This window comes from Pelobates fuscus, chromosome 1 (genome assembly GCF_036172605.1).
Source record: "Pelobates fuscus isolate aPelFus1 chromosome 1, aPelFus1.pri, whole genome shotgun sequence".
NCBI lineage: Eukaryota > Metazoa > Chordata > Amphibia > Anura > Pelobatidae > Pelobates > Pelobates fuscus.
In genome coordinates this window covers 323,367,316-323,384,401 of record NC_086317.1, presented here as the reverse complement: position 1 = coordinate 323,384,401, position 17,086 = coordinate 323,367,316, and the positions used below count along the sequence as shown (strand labels likewise).

Here is a 17,086-nt window from a genome sequence, read left to right as displayed (position 1 = left end):
TAGGTCCCCCCTTATTAGTATTTAGGGCCCCCACCCGCCGCTCAGGGGTGGGGGCCGGGGGGGTACTATTTTTTTTTTAAACAGTGAGCAGTCACACGCTGCTCACTGTTTACTAGACATGCCCCTACTCGCGGAATAGCGAGTAGGGGCAACATTTAATAATACTAAGTAATTTTTACTTGGTATTAGTAAATTTGGCTGAAAGACCAATTTAGGTCTTTCAGCCTTTTGGTAGATAACTCCCTAATACCGTGGGAATTAGGGAGTTATTTACCAAATGGCTGCAAGAGAAGTCCCGAGGTGCCGAAGTTGCCGAAGTTCCGAAGTTGACGAAGTTCCGAAGTGCTGAAGTGACGAAGTTCCAAAGTTCCGAAGTCTTGAAGTGCCGAATTGCCGAAGTCCCGAATTGCGAAAACCCAGAATTTCGGAATGCCGAACCAAACCAAAATTTTTTCCCATGCACATGCCTAATATTTGGTGTTAAATCTTTATATCTAGAAACCAAAAACAAAAAATAGCACATAGCATAATCCTGTTTTAGAAGATCATTCAGACATATAATAATTGCGCTCACTGGTGTCTTCACTCGATGTAGATAGGGGGCTCCGGGGCTGATGGTATCCACATCTCCTTTCACCTCCTTCTTGTGTAACAAAAGGTCACTCCACTCCAAAGTATATCGGTGTACTAGTATAAATTTATGAAACATAAATAAATTAATAAAAGATATTGCATTTTGTCCACAAACTATAGACTTCCTCAGGGACCTTTGCAATAAAAAAACAGCAACCACAAAAACTACAATACCCCTTCCCTATACATTAATGATATCTTCTAAGTGCAATTACTATAAGAGTGATTGATCTTCTAAAACAATATTATGCTGTGTGCTTTTTGTTTCTAAATATGTAACTGAATCCCAACTATTCTATTATTTCATATATCATCAGATGAAAGGCTTTAGGGAATACAAGCCTCAGGGATAGCTGCCACATACAGACATCTCCAACAGCATATACAAAAGCTAAATGCATGTGTTGGCTATTGTTTCTAGAGCCTATGAATACATCATATTATATAGGTATCTTTTTATACAAGTTAACACTCTCATTTACATACAGTTTTCTTATTGTTACAAATGTGAGACAGAATTATTTTCCACTACATTTGGCAAGTAGTTGTTTTTTTAATTAATTGTTTAGTGAAAAACGTGAGTGTAAGGTTTAGGATATATTTTCTATATGACTGAGCACTTATCATTGAACAGTCACAGAGTGACTCATGCACCATAGAGCATATCTAACATATACACTTTATTATGAGATTTAACATGCTATATATCACTGCTGTACTCATTGCCAAAGTATCACAACTCTTTGATTTTCATCTCAACTGGCTGATGTCTGTCATTCATAATTCAGGAGGGGCTGAGGACTTTATGTGTGGCTTATAAAAAGTTTACCCCAGAAGAGTTTGAAGCTGCCAATAAATTGCTCCGTAATGCTCAGCTTGCACTGCAGGACAGAGATAAGAAGCTGGCGGAAGCCTATGAACAAATCGAGCAGGATCTCATCCTCCTGGGTGCTACAGCAGTGGAAGACAGGTACTTTATGGTATTACCATACTTCTGCTCCAATGTACCTTCCAACCTCGGCAATATGATCATTGAAAAATACATTAAAGGGACACTATAGTCACCCGAACAACTACAGCTTATTATAGTTGTTCTGGTGTCTATAGCCTGTCCCTGCAGGCTTTTTAATGTAAACACTGCCTTTTACATTGCACTCTAGGAACACCTCTAGTAGCCACTCCTAGATGACTACTAGAGGTGCTTCCAGGGGCAGTGTTGAACAGTGTGCAGCACTGACATTCAGTGTCTTCACCCTCTGGAGAAACTGAACATTCCCTATAGAGATGCATTGATTCAGTGCATCTCTATGAGGAGATGTTGATTGGCACGGGCAGTGTTTGTAAATTTTCGGTTTCTTACAAACTCTGTAAAAAAATGTCAGTTTTTGACATCTCTCCCTGCCCCCGGCCCTGCCTTGTTGGCTGAGATCATCAGAATTGACAATCACATGCTTTCCTATGAGAAATCTTTGTGATTGGCTGAGATAATCAATTAATTAATTTTAATGATATCAGCCAAGGAGGTGGATTGGGGCGGGGAGGGACGCCAGGAGCCCCACGCGGTTCTGGTAAAAGGTTAGTAAATCACCTTTTTAACCTAAGTTATGGGGACCCAACACCCTAAAAGGTGGTTATAGAACTGTGGACTCAGGAATACACCTTTGTGTTCCTGACACTATACTGCCCCTTTAAAATTTGAAAGCGGCCAATAAGAACACCTGAAAATGGTTTATTCTATATGTTTTTGGAAGGTATTATTAATGATGGCACGCTGGCATGTTGTGACTACTGATTATATTATGTCATCATAGAAATGGTGGTTCATCGATTATTGAATCAGATCAGTATAGTTTTGGACTATTGATTCCAGAAGTCATAATGGGAAAAGATTTAATCAAAATAATAATTCTTACTTTATATTTTGACTATAATTGTTATTTGAAATATATTCACTTTTAGGTACGTAGTAAAGTAGCAATCTTGGGGCAGTTCTATAAGGTTATCATTGCAGGTTTTGGTAAAACTAATTTCTATCATTATTCTAAAAATCTGTTAATTAAGAATTAATAACTGTTTTGGTTTAAGGAGGTGTAATGCCACTGCATTTATTATGCAGCACTGTAATGTTACTGCAAACATATAATTAGTGATGCAGATATTTTAAAGACTATAATGTCTCTTAGCAACATACTAAGAAATACCATGTATGAGATATATGAAAATTCAGCAAGGAATTGCATGTTTAAGGCTATGGTAGCTAAGCTGAAAACATAGTTGACTTCTGTTTTTCCAGTTTGGCTATTACCAACAATCCACTCACTAGCGTATGGCACAGTGTATTGATATTAACAGGAATAGATTGCAGGGCTCCCAATAGACCTAATAGACCCACAGCACAATTTAGTTGCATTGTGTCTGCAGCGTTCTATTTATTCTGCATTTAAGGGGTAGGCCAGGAGGCTGTCTGTCTGTTTGATATCAGACTGACCTGGCCCATTCAGTGGGCAGGCATGCCCACTATCAGGGCTTTTCCACCCACTGAGGATGTTGCCAGTGACTCCTCCTAGAAGGCCTTCTTATCTGTAATAATTGCATACAAATGTTTGGAGATATGAGACTGACAAATTTTGTTTAATATATGTGTCTATTGTTTACCTGCCTGCCATTTAAGGGATTAAAAAGATCTGTTATTTTGTTTGCAGGCTCCAAGAAAAGGCAGCAGATACAATTGAAGCTCTCCAGAAGGCTGGCATTAAAGTCTGGGTCCTCACAGGAGACAAAATGGAGACTGCTTCTGCCACCTGTTATGCGTGCAAATTATTCAGGAGGAACACACAGCTGCTGGAGCTTACAACAAAGAAAATAGAGGAGCAAAGTTTACACGATGTGCTGTTTGAGCTGAGTAAAACAGTCCTGAGACACAGAGACAGCTTGACAAGGGACAATTTCTCTGGGTATGATGCAGCCAAATGAGCAGTGTTCCAAAATGCAGTTGTCTTTATATTCAAATCATCCTGTGTTGTACTGGCATAATTTGGTTGTAAAAACTCAAAATTAAGGTGCGCTGTGTCTTTAAGACCAAATTTATAAAATGCCACAAGTGCAAGATATAGTAAAGTGCAAAGTGATATAAAGTGCACTCCGTGTTTAGGGAAAATACCATATAAGATTTACTTATACATACATATATGCGTCCTCTCCAAGTATCATAACCATATGAAAGGGAGAGACACAAAAAAACAACAATAGTGTAAATCCGTTAAAAGAAACAAAGTGCACCTTAATTTTGAATTTTTGTATTTTATGAGTGTTTGTTGGAGCTTTACACTTATTTTGGTGCAGCTTCTTTTTATGTAATATTTCTTGGTATTTATATTTATTGTTTTAGACATCTATTATTAGCGCCTGTATTCTACTTACCTGTACTTGTGTACCTATTTTATAATTTGGTTGTACACATTTAAGACATTCTGTCATGCTCAAGCTATGGTCTTTTAAGACACATCTGTTTTTACACACTGTCAATGTTTAGTAATTAATAGGATGTCCAAAATAATTAAATGGACATGCATCACTTTTAGACAACTGTTGCTTTCAAAACTTTAGCTTTGAATGAGACAGTAGTCTTACTCTGCAGGCTGAAAAGAGAAGGTAAATATTTGTTTGATATTTACCTGCTCTTAATTTTTTATGCTTTCCACGTCCACTTCAGGACAGACACTGTTCTACCCAATCAGTGTCCTATCCCTGGGAATGCTAGAAAAGTGCATTGGGCATGTCTTACAGATTTACACGTGTGCAGGTGGAAGATCTATTCACCTTGCAACATCCTGACAGGGGGAGAGAGCTAGACTGATCAGTGTGATCATGCATATCAGGCTCCTGTGTCATGTTTATCTGTCCTGCTGCTGCCCAATAATCTCATGTTTCTGTCACTAGTCTGAAACTGAGATGGGTAGGTAAAAGGGAGGGGGTGAGGCTGAAGAATCTTCTGAGAGGTGTTTCAGATTTTTCTTGCTTTTTTTGGTTTGTATATATTTTGTAAAAGTGTTTGCTTGCCGGTTTAAAAAATAATTGGGAAGTGATACATGTCCCTTTTAACTCCGCGCAGATGTTTTGTTGTCCATTGAACAAGACAGTCTAGCCACCGAAACAACTACAAAGCGCTCTTATGGTGCTAAATGTTATCTCGTGCCATCCAACATTAAAATGTACGAATGTTTAGGAATAGTTTAACAATTCCAAGGCACCTGTCTGAGTTGGTCTGCTAAAGTAGAAGTTTATACTTCTACATTATCAAACCTATTTACATCGGGACATTATTCATTGGCTAAGCACCAGCTGACAGATTATTCAGAGTCTGTTTTAACCTGTAATAAGCTTGCCATGGCTTACTACTGCAGGGTGGAGCTTTATTTCAGTTTATAATTAATAACCTCGTTACCAGCTATTCAGAAATGAGTGACAAAAAAAAAATATTAGAAAATAGTAATGGGAAACTGTACAGAAGATATAGTTGCAGTTGGTGAACCATCAACTCTTGTCCCTGACTCATGTACTCTGACACACTGTAATCCTGCAGAATTAGCTTAACCTTTAGAAATTTGATTTGTGGGGGCGTGGCCGAACCGTCGATGAACACGGACGTGTTTCATTAGTGCTCCGCACTCATCGCGCCCTAAAGCCCACTAAAGCGACCTAAATATTCGCAAATTACCCCAAAACGGGTCCCCAGACATGGAGAGGAGGCGTACAAACAAGCTGGGGAAAAAAACAGCAGAATCCGGAGCCTCCGTCCTCGACCACTTCGCCATGCAACGGCCTGGTCGAACAGGGAGCCAAGATGGCGACGGAGGATCTCCGCACACCCCGACCCAGGCCGATACTGAGGCACCGACCGCTGATCAGGAAACTGTCCTGGCCAAACTGGCTGAAGTCAGGGCCTTCCTGGCAGGGGAAATAGCCAGGTCCACGGCTGTGCTCCAGGCAGATATCGGAGCCTTGGGGGAACGCACTGCAGCCCTGGAGGACCGCATGGATACCACCGCTCGAGCCCACAACGATGTTGTTGAACGGGTGAATCAGATGGCGGCCCGCATGGTGGATACTGACCTGGCACTGGAGGACATGGCGAATAGGTCCCGGAGGAACAACCTCCGCCTTAGGGGGCTCCCTGAGGTGCGGGACGAAAATCTGCGGGAGACACTGCTTACTCTCCTGCGGCCTCTCCTCCCTGACCTCCCTGAAGAACAGTGGCACATTGAGCGGGTGCACAGAGCCCTGCGAGCCCAGAGGGCGGATAACAACACCCCGCGGGACGTCATTGTCCGCTTCCTTTACTTCGGCACCAAAGAGGCCCTCATGAGAAGGAGCCGAGATGGGCCCATCCGGCACGAGGGGGTAGCTGTCTCCCTATACCATGATCTGGCGCCCACGACACTGCAGCGCAGGAGGGAGTGGCGGCCGATCACTGAGGCCTTGCGAGGAGCAGGCCTGAAGTATGCCTGGGGCTTCCCTTTCAAGCTGCAGGTGTTCAAGGGTGACCGGGCGCACGTTCTATCACCTGGCGGCGATCCCCAGCGTTTCCTGCGGAGCCTTGGAGTTCAGCCGCCCTCGGAGATCCCAGACGTCTCCCTGTACATTGATGACCTCCCTCAGCTGCCAAACGACTGGAGTGCCGCCGGAGCCAGGAGCCATCGCTGAAGGTCACAGGGTAGTGTATGTGCCTTCCCCACACCATACCCGGGGGACCCCTGCCCTTCTGCCCTGTCCCCGGAGGGGTACCTTTTTTTTGCCTTCCCCCTTGGGGAGGGGGTTGCCGGGGGAGGGTGTCCACACGGGTCGGGGAGGCTGTCGTCTTCCCTTTTGGGTGGGGGTACGGGTCATGGAGCTAGGGCCCATGCTGGGCGTTTTTAAAGCCCTGGCCGGGTCCAGATCAGCGGTGCCTGTCTCGCCCCCCCCCTGATGCCTCAGTTTTATTGCTTTCCCTGCGGGACTCCTCTGCAGAACCTCTTGCTACCCCCGGTTTGCCAGTTTCCCCTTAATTACTGTATGCCACTTCTGCCACGGAAGGAAGCTTTATTTCTGGGGGAGCCCGGATGCCCCCCGCTTGGTTTAGGGGGGCTCGAGGCTGGGTGTCAGTATGTGGGGGCTTTTTCCGTGGGCTTGGGACTCCGACCCGAAGTCATCGGCCTCCTGGGCATCTGGTTCCTGCCTTACCTGTCCCTAAGTGAACTTACACCAGGACGGAACTGTAATTATCACGTTTTTTGCAATCAGCCTGTACTTGTAATGCTATGCCTCTTGTATTGTTTGGATCGATGTACCCCCTCCCTCATCCCCTCATCCCCTCCCCCCCTCCCCCTCCCCTCCCCCTCCCCTCCCCCTCCCCTCCCCTCTCCCCTCCCCCCTCCCCTCCCCTCCCCCCTCCCCTCCCCCCCTCCCCTCCCCCCTCCCCTCCCCCCCTCCCCCCTCCCCTCCCCCCTCCCCTCCCCCCTCCCCTCCCCCTCCCCTCTCCCCTCCCCTCCCCCCTCTCCTCCTCCCCTCCCCCCTCCCCTCTCCCCTCCCCTCCCCCCCTCTCCTCCCCCCCTCCCCTCCCCTCCCCCCTCCATCCCGTCTCCCCCCCCTCCCTCCCGTCCCCCCCTCCCCCTCCCCCTCCCCTCCCCCTCCCCCCCTCCCCCTCCCCCCCCTCCCCCCCTCCCCTCCCCCCCTCCCCCTCCCCCCCTCCCCTCCCCCTCCCCCCCTCCCCCTCCCCCTCCCCCCCTCCCCTCCCCCCCTCCCCTCCCCCCCTCCCCCCCTCCCCTCCCCACCCCTCCCCTCCCCCCCTCCCCTCCCCTCCCCTCCCCTCCCCTCCCCCCCTCCCCTCCCCTCCCCTCCCCTCCCCCCCATTTAAAAAAAAAAAAAAAAAAATAGAGTGTACAGGTAGTTGGACTTTAGTTTTTGACAAAGTTGTGACATGATTATTTATATAAAAAAAAAAAAAAAAAAAAAAAATGATGAAAATAATTACAATCTGTTGAAAACGCCAAGCACAGTATATATGATACTGTATATATGATGTTTAACTCAGCAAATAAGCTTAAAGACAAAAAAAAAAAAAAAAAAAAAAAAAAAAACAAACAGGGGGGGGGGGAGGGGGGACTATTGGCTCAATTGGGACAAATTGCCGAGACCTTAAGTCCATACGTGTCACACCGCCACTGTGTACCCCTCCGCCCCTATGTTACGGGTAAAACAATCTTTTGGTTAACTTAAAAAAAAAAAAAAAAAAAGATATGTAAATACTTGAAGGGGACAGATATGATTAGTATGCGGGTATTTCTATGAGGGCATTAAGATGTCCGATGTTTATGATTTTTGTACATGGCTTTTCATATAGTTTAGCATTATACCTAGGTTAGGGCTTCGCCTCCTTACAGGGATTGAGGGATGTCACCTGGACCCCCTGACTTACAACTTACGGCCTGACAGTTTCATTGGTACCGGCCTGAATATAGCCACATTGTATCGGTTAAGACACGGCCGGCTTTCCCCCCGGCTGCTGGGCCCAGTGCCTTATTGCATTATTAATCGTACCTACACTATATGCTCTGTACACACGTTTTTGACACATAGGTTTAGCACTGTCTCATACTCATTTTTATTGGGGTTCACATTTGCGACTCTACATATCACCAGCGGTGGGCCCCCTATACATGTGGCTCCGCCGTGGACGCTGCGAGAAGGTGGACGGATGGGGGAACGTAGGGGATCTCCCCTCGGGAGATACATTCAGACCCCGGACCCAGGCCCGCTCATACGGTCTGACCCGCCCTGACTTAGCTCAGACCCCAGACGGGGGCTACCGCCCCGTAGGCTCAACAGATGAGACATAGACAGATGACTGATCAGGGTACCACAGTGGCAATTTTTCAGGTCTCAAATGGTTCATTACCCGGAGGAGGCTCTACGTCTGCCCATTTAGGTCCATATAGGTCTTAGCGGGCGCGATTCGAGTGGGAGCACAGGGACCCTTGCTCCCTTATCGCGTTGATCGTGGTGAGGGATGAGGGAACACGCTACCCACAAATCACTGGCTACTGGTGAGATCAGTGCTTCTCTACATCCAATTGGGTTTGGATGCCTTGGTTCTTCTTTCCCTTTTTCTCTTTCCTTTTTCTCTTTCTTTCTTCTCTCTTCAAGAGGTGCGGAGCTGGGGGGTGGGGGGTGTGGGGGGCCTCGGTGGGGTCGTGGGACCCGGGGGGGGGAGTAGGGACCCGTATGTCCCGGTCTACAGAAGCGGGGGGACCATGAAACAAGATGACACTTAAAATCTCTACTTTGAATGTCAAGGGTCTCAACGCCCCCAGGAAGCGTCGCCTATTGTTTAGGGAACTCAAGAGGCTGCATACTGATATAGCATTTATACAGGAAACACACCTTCCTAAGCAGGCCAAGTTTGGCCTGAGGGACCATGCCTTCAAGGGTTCTTATGAAGCCAGGTCTCTCCGTAAACGCAATGGAGTGGCCATCCTGGTCAAATCCAGTTGCCCCTTCAGGAAAACGGCCCAAGAGTCGGACCCAGAGGGGCGGTACATTATAGTCTCGGGCATACTGCACTCACATACGATCCACCTCATCAACGTGTATGCCCCTAATCAACCAGACCCCGCCTACTGGCGGAACCTCCGGGAGAGAATTGCGACATTGCCCCATGGTATGGTTTATGTCGGCGGGGACTTCAATGCCGCACCGAACCCGGCAGTAGACAGGAGCACTAAGGACGGGACCCCGAGGTCCCAGGGCCGAGGGGGCCAGGATCGGTTGCTTAACCGGTTTCTGACGGACTCTGGCCTGGTGGATGTCTGGCGCGCCCACCATCCGGGGGATAAGGAGTACACGTACTATTCGGCACCGCATGGTACGTATTCACGGATCGATCTCTTTTTCGCCAATGCAACAGGGATGCCCAGGATAGTCGACTCGAGAATCGGTAACATCTCGTGGTCCGACCATGCCGATGTGACCATTACTTTGGGCAGCCTTTGCGTGGCCTCTCCATGGAATTGGAGGTTGAACACTTCCTTGCTACAGGATCCCGCTTTGAGGGAACAGATCCGTCGAGACATCCATGAATACTTTGACATGAACGATACCCCAGACGTCTCCGCGAGCACGATCTGGGCAGCCCACAAAGCTGTCATCAGGGGCTCCCTCATAAAGCTGGCTACTAGACGTAAGAAACTGAAACATCTTCAATTGGAAACTCTACTGGAACGACTGAGGACCCTTGAACTGAAACACCAAACGGCCCCAGATACGGTGACACTCGAACGATTGGAGGGCGTCAGGAGGGACATCCGGACCTTGTTGCTAGACGATGCAGCGCGCTCCATGGTATGGTCGCGGCGGTCCCTTTACGAGAAATCCAACAAAATGGACTCGCTCCTTGCCAGGACTCTGCGACCCAGACAGGAACATTCTCATATAACAGCCATAAGACACCCAGACGGATCGACCAAAACGAGACCCGATGAGATCGCTAAGGTGTTTGAAAACTTCTATAAACAATTATACAACCATACGCCGGACCAGCAGACGAGTGAGGTAGGTGAGGAAGAGATCATACTTGAATACCTTAATAAACTTGGGATGACCAAACTTAAGGGGGAAGCCGCGGTTGCCCTCGCGGCGGATATCTCCGAGGAGGAGGTAAGTAAAGCCATTTCTAACTTAAAAAGCAATAAGGCACCGGGACCTGATGGTTTCGAGGGCTCTTATTATAAAATATTTAGGGAAGAATTAGTGCCTCCACTGACCAGGCTCTTTACCGACCTCCGGCAGGGGGGTCGGCTGGATCCAACAATGGCCCTAGCTACAATGGTACTGATACCCAAACCCGATAAGGACCCGCTCGCACCTGAAAACTACCGGCCTATCTCGCTGATCAACCATGATCTTAAGATCTTGGCGAAAATACAAGCAGATAGACTAAACCCGTTACTGACCTCTCTGGTGCATGCCGATCAGGTTGGCTTTATTCAGGATAGACAGCTGTTTGAGAACACTCGGAGGAATATAGGCTTGATCTGGCAACAAGTGACATCGAAAGTACCGACGCTGGTGGTAGCTATCGACGCAGAAAAGGCTTTCGACAGGGTGCGGTGGCAATTTCTATTTACGGTACTGAAACACCTGGGGTTCCCGGATGAATTCATAACAACCACAAAGGCCATGTACCACAACGTTCAGGCACAAGTGCGGATCACGGGAGCCCCTATGACGCCGTTTCGGCTATTTAACGGTACTAGACAGGGCTGCCCACTCTCCCCCCTCTTATTTGTACTGGCCCTGGAACCTTTGCTCCAAGCCATAAGGCATCACCCAAACATACGTGGAGCACGGGTGGGGGATAGTGAGTTCACCGTATCGGCATACGCCGATGATATCCTCCTTACCGTTACTAACCCCCTGGACTCCATGGCCGCTCTACAAGGAGTTATAAGAGAGTATGGCGCGATGTCGGGTTATAAGGCCAACATGAGCAAGACCAGCGCAATGCCGATCCATTTGTCCGATGCCACCGTTCACCGCGTTCAAGAGACCTATGGCCTCAAAATAGAAAGAGATGCCCTGAAATACTTGGGTATACAACTTACGGCCGACCCTCTGCGCCTATACTCTGCTAATTACGACCCCGTGATACGCACTCTGACCGGAGACCTGGAGAAGTGGACGGACAAGCCCATCTCCTGGATCGGACGGATTAACTCGGTTAAAATGAACGTCCTCCCGCGCATCCTGTTCTTATTCCAAGCCTTGCCGATCCGAGTTACGAAAACCCAACTGATACCATTACAAAGATCAATCAGCGCATTTATATGGCAGAATAGGAGACATAGGATATCCTGCCAAGTCCTCTACAGACGTAGGGATAGAGGGGGCCTGGGCCTACCAAACGTCTACTTCTACTACCTGGCAGCCCAGTTGACTCAGGTTGCGATGTGGCACTCGCCGACAGGGGAGAGGAGATGGGTGGAGATGGAGTCCAGGATGATGGGGAGCGACGTCCCCCACTTTACTATGTGGGTCCCGAAGGAATACAGGCCTCTGACACGGGCATTCTGCCCGTCCATCCAGAACTCGCTCCGCATTTGGGACGAGACTAATTGCAAATACGGTCTGTCCTCTTCCCCCTCCCCCTTGACCCCGATCCTCCGTAACAGGGAATTTCCACCGGGAATGGCTCCTGGAGATTTTAGGAATCTGGAGGGACTAGGGTTAAGGCGGATTCACCAACTTTACCGCCACGGACAGATAATCCTGTTTGACGACCTTAGACGGGACTCCCACTTAACACCATCAGACTTCTTTCGCTACCTTCAGATTCGAGACTTCGCCAAAAAACCCCATATAAAGGGAGCTGCGCAAACAGGGATGACATTCTATGAAAAGCTGTGCCGAGAAGGATCCGTCCCTAAGGGTATGATCACACTCTTGTACGCCCACCTTAGCTCGGAGAACAAAGAATGGGGACGTCTGACCTACGCCGACCAGTGGGAGGCAGATCTGGGAGAGGTTCTGGAGGGGGTGGAATGGCAGGATATATGGGAGGCTAATAAGAACTCCTCCGTCTGCGTCACTCTCCAAGAACAATCATGGAAGACTATGTTCCGTTGGTATACCACCCCTGTCAAACTATATAAGATGCACAAACTGGATACCGATGATTGCTGGAGGGGATGTGGTAACCAAGGTACATACCTCCACATGTGGTGGGATTGTCCAAAACTACGTAGCTTCTGGAAGGCAGTAGAGGACTTACTGACTCAGACCTTCCACAAACCCCTACTACTGGATCCATGGGTGTACTTACTGAATAGACCCATTGACGGGTGGACCAAACGGGAGCAGACATTGGTACATAAACTAACCCTCGGGGCTAGACGTACTATCGCGACAGCATGGCTCTCCCCGGAAGGTCCAGAGATCTCAGGCGTGATCTCACGGATCCGAGACTGCCGACTGATGGACGACCTGACGGCACGGGTGAAGGGTACGACAGAGAAGTTCATAAAACTCTGGGAGCCCTGGGATAATAGCGTAGCAGGATCTGCGTAAACGGATTATGATCACCAGGAGGATGGGGCAGGGGGGTTCTCGGGCTCTCCCACTGCCGGTCGCGTGGCGCCCCTGGTTGGTTGCCCCGCACTCGCTGCGTCCCGGTTCCAGCACCTCACCTCTTTTTCTCTTCTCTTCTTCTGATCTTTTACTTCTCTCTCTCCTATAACCACCCCGGATTTCTCATCATCGGGTTTCGGGGGTAGGCTTTCTCTTTTTATTGAAGGTCTCATCCTTCTTGGTTCCTCAATTTGCCTGTATACCCAACATCTCCTCAGATACGATCGGTGCGATAGGGGAATGCGGAGATACCATATTCTCTGGATGCCTTTTTCCTGCCAGACACCTTGTGGGATAATGGGTAATTCCCCGAGTCATATACACTTCCTCCAACTAGAGGCAGCTGACTGTGACGACCTGTACGGGGAAGCTCGGGATGGTTTGGCTATGGCTATTAGGTGACCTCTTGTATCACTAATGTGGTTTCACGCTAACCGGACACGTTACCTTACATTCCTGGCCCTTTATTCGAATAGATGATGGAAGACAACAGCCAAAAAGTACAGCATAAATCCAAATCCCCGATGGGGATCCGGCGCCACGGAAACTAGGGATAAGCGTGTCTGGGGGACAGCTGTCGTTAAGACTGTTTTCCACAGACCGATCTCTTCCACTGAGGCTTATAAGCAGGACACACAATAGCACCGTTCTTATTATGACACCCTCGGGCAAAAGTGAGGAATTTTGATACTTATGCTATATACACTATTAAAAACCCCCGATGGGGGGCAGGTTGAATAGAATTATCAAGGTGGCTTGTGCTACATGCTGTTGTTGCATTGTCGCATTTACGAAACTGTTTGTGTATATTTTGGCTTCTGCGCAAGCCTCCAAGCTGTATGAATCTTGCCTTACCCATCGTGTGCAAAAATAAAGAATTTAAAAAAAAAAAAGAAATTTGATTTGTATATAAAGCAATAGGAGAACATAATTAAGGTCCCGGGCATCGTTGGCAAAACAAGGACAACATAAGCCTGACGTGATGACAGACCAGTAACCGAACCATTGTTCTGTTACAGTCCTGTTTATCACACATAATATGACCTCAACCCTCCTCTGAGTTTAATCTTCCATATTGATATGGATATGCAGAGTGGTAGCCACAATGACCTATATAAAATATCAGGATCAAGCTAACTCTTACAAAACCGAAATGATAACATATTAATCCTTGTGCATTTTGTCAGTATTTAACTGGCTCATTAAGCACAGATATTTTTATGATACTTTTAAAATTTTCCCTAAAGAGGATTTTTAACAGCCTGCTTGCATGTGCCTATATTTGTCTTGCATACTTAATCCTTATAAACATAAAGTAATGACATTTTAGCTCTTGTTTCTTTTTGGCTGTACCAGCTTTAGTAATTTTGGTTCATTACTCTCTATTAATAGTAAACCCTGTTTAGTTCTTGATAGTCATTCTTTTTTATGTATTTTGTCACTATGATTTCAAACTCAAAGCACAACCCTGTGATCTAAAAGTAATTTTCTTCGTTTGGAAAAAAAATACTTCTCTCTCTTTCCTGCTGTTTACTGTAGGCAAATGCTTTGAAAGACCGAATGAAGCACTTTAATTCTTTTAATTTGTTTTGTTCTGCGGGGTTTAGGTTTTCAACAGATTTCCAAGATTACGGTTTAATTATTGATGGAGCAGCACTGTCATTAATAATGAAACCCAGGGAAGACGGAAGGTCTACAAATTACAGAGAAGTCTTCCTGGAGATCTGCCGAAACTGCACTGCCGTTCTGTGCTGCCGGATGGCGCCACTTCAGAAAGCACAGGTATCAAGCATTTTGTAGGTTCAGTGACACATGTAAAAACTTTTGTTTGTGTTCTACGTAAGATGGGCTTACAGGAAGTGTTATACATTTTAACAATCAAAATGTCTTCTTTCTTGACTTTTGTGATAGTTAAAAACAGTTCAGACGAGTTTTCAAAGACACAGAAATGTTGAAGTATACAGTCAACAAGATATTAAATTGTCACAGAAAACTTGTTATCTAGAAATAAACAATATATTTGTGAAGTTACATTTAGAAACCTACCGTATTAGTTTTTATTGTCCATGTCCAGAAAACTACCACAGAAATTCAAGAGTCTGGAGGAATATAGTTTCACAACTCATTGATGCTGTAAAAAGTGGTATTTCATCATCAGAAGCCTCAAGTTACTTACATAAATTCAAATAATGATATAAGGATGAATAAGGAATAAGGATTTATCACAATGAAGAACACTATACGTGGCTAGCCTTTGTTTACATTTTTCACGTTTTCACTGCACCATTTCCATAGGCACACAATGTATGTTTGATAACACTTGGTTAATCTCATTATTATTTATTGAAGAACATTTATAACAGCTATCATAACAGCTATCATTGTGAAAAAAAATTACAGTCACTTGTAGGCTGTGTGCACTCCTGTTTTTTTTTTTTTTTCTTGACTTGGAGATATATGAAAAACTATATAAAAGCAGGCGATATATGAGGTCCAGCCAAACAAATTTACTTATATTACTAAATGAACTTTTTAGAAATCGATAAATTAATGTAAATTTTGCTCTCACTGGAGCATGATCCCACATCACTTGCCGTGGTGTCTCTGGAACATGGATGCATGTCAGAGTGTAGATAGGAAGGATTATGGGAGCATTGCCCACTGAGGTTGGCTAATGACTGTAACATGACCAAAGAGTGATATATAAGTGGCATAGTTATCAGCAATAACATACAGTATATTAAATAGAACTTCTAAACAGTTATCATTAAAGATGCACTTTAAGGCGGAGTTGTCCCAAGTGGAGCATGGGAGTTAAGTGAGAAAAGGTATTTTGATTCTAAGGTGATTGACACAGAATTATGCTCTATTTGCAAATGCGAAAATAATTTTTTTGGGGGGAAATCCTAAAGGTTGTATATTTCAGAAGAAGACATATAATAACACAATGGTATGTGCTAATGCTATGGGATGTTCTGAAATATTATGGAGCCCACCAATGGTTTTCTATTCTTATGAGGATCAACATAAAAATCCAGTTCTAATACAATACAACCAGGACATTTCTTCTCTTATAAAGTTTTCCCTAGTTTATTTTCTGCAAAACTTGACTTACCACTAACCTTCTCCCTCATCTTTAATGAGACATCCGTCTCTATGACTCCTGTCCCAATAACCCCCAGCTCTCTACCCTTCAATATCTTTTAAACATTTCAAATAGCTTTTACTACTAAATAATACAAGAGCTCTTATGCTGCTGGGAAATATGTCAATTTAAAATGTCTTCTATTTTTGTCTTTGAGATCTTTTGTCATTGATAACCTTAGCAATCAGCACCACGACAGTAAAAAGAGAGTGGTACGAGATATTACTGCTTTGCTTTATTTTCTCTTTATAGATCGTTAAATTGATTAAAACATCAAAAGAACGTCCAATTACACTAGCTATTGGGGATGGCGCTAATGATGTCAGCATGATTCTTGAAGCCCACGTTGGAATAGGCAAGTTTGTATTACTGATGCATTTTTAATTTAGTAGGATTTATCACAATGTAGTACTTACACTATACCTGGCTAGTCTTTGTTTAAATCCTCTTACTCAATATTTTTCACTGCACTATTTCCACAGGGGGACAATGTATATTTGATAATACTTTGCTAATCTCAATATTATTTATTGAAGAACTTTTATAACTGCTATCATTGTGAAAGAATATTACAGATACTTGTAGGCTGTGTGCAATCCTGTTTTTTTTTTACTTGTAAAAGCAGGAGATATCTGATGTCCAACCAAACATATGGTCCCCTTTTGATCATGCAGTGGGGATCTCTGACAGATCTGCACACATTGAGAGTGAGAGGAAGACACGGTTAGCTTTACTAAAAATAGTCACAAGTAATTTAGAATATGGTGTGTTAATTAATCATAGGTTTCAAAGTGGTTACAATTCATGGTTTACACAAAAATGTTTGCGATCTGCCACTGAAATTAATAAAAACATGTAGAGTGTGTGATATTTTTTTGTTGTTGTTGTAAATTATTATAAAGTCGAATCACAAGTCAATCCTTTAAGCCATATAATAATATATGACATCCTGGGGCTCTGAAGAAGCAGAACTGAAATGTCAATGCACATACATCTCTTGAACAGAAATCATTTTGCGTTAGAAAGCTTAGGAACAATAGTCTTCCTCGTTACCCTCTCACAAAGGTGTTTTTGTTTGGAATTATCGAATTTAAAAATATGGGACATTTTTGTGTCACTAACACAATCATTATTGTCTGCCGTAGTAGA

The 17,086-nt window shown here is 45.3% G+C and overlaps 1 protein-coding gene across 6 annotated transcripts in view; it reads left to right on the top strand.

The window, feature by feature from the left end:
• Window positions 1-17,086, top strand: part of ATP11A (ATPase phospholipid transporting 11A) — a 202,101-nt gene that overhangs the window by 158,633 nt on the left and 26,382 nt on the right. For all 6 annotated transcript variants that reach the window (XM_063459730.1, XM_063459725.1, XM_063459743.1 and 3 more), the window contains exons 18-21: window positions 1,422-1,603; window positions 3,336-3,587; window positions 14,400-14,574; window positions 16,190-16,292. In XM_063459730.1, coding sequence (XP_063315800.1) covers window positions 1,422-1,603; window positions 3,336-3,587; window positions 14,400-14,574; window positions 16,190-16,292 — 712 coding nt within the window. The remainder of the gene's footprint in view (window positions 1-1,421; window positions 1,604-3,335; window positions 3,588-14,399; window positions 14,575-16,189; window positions 16,293-17,086) is intronic.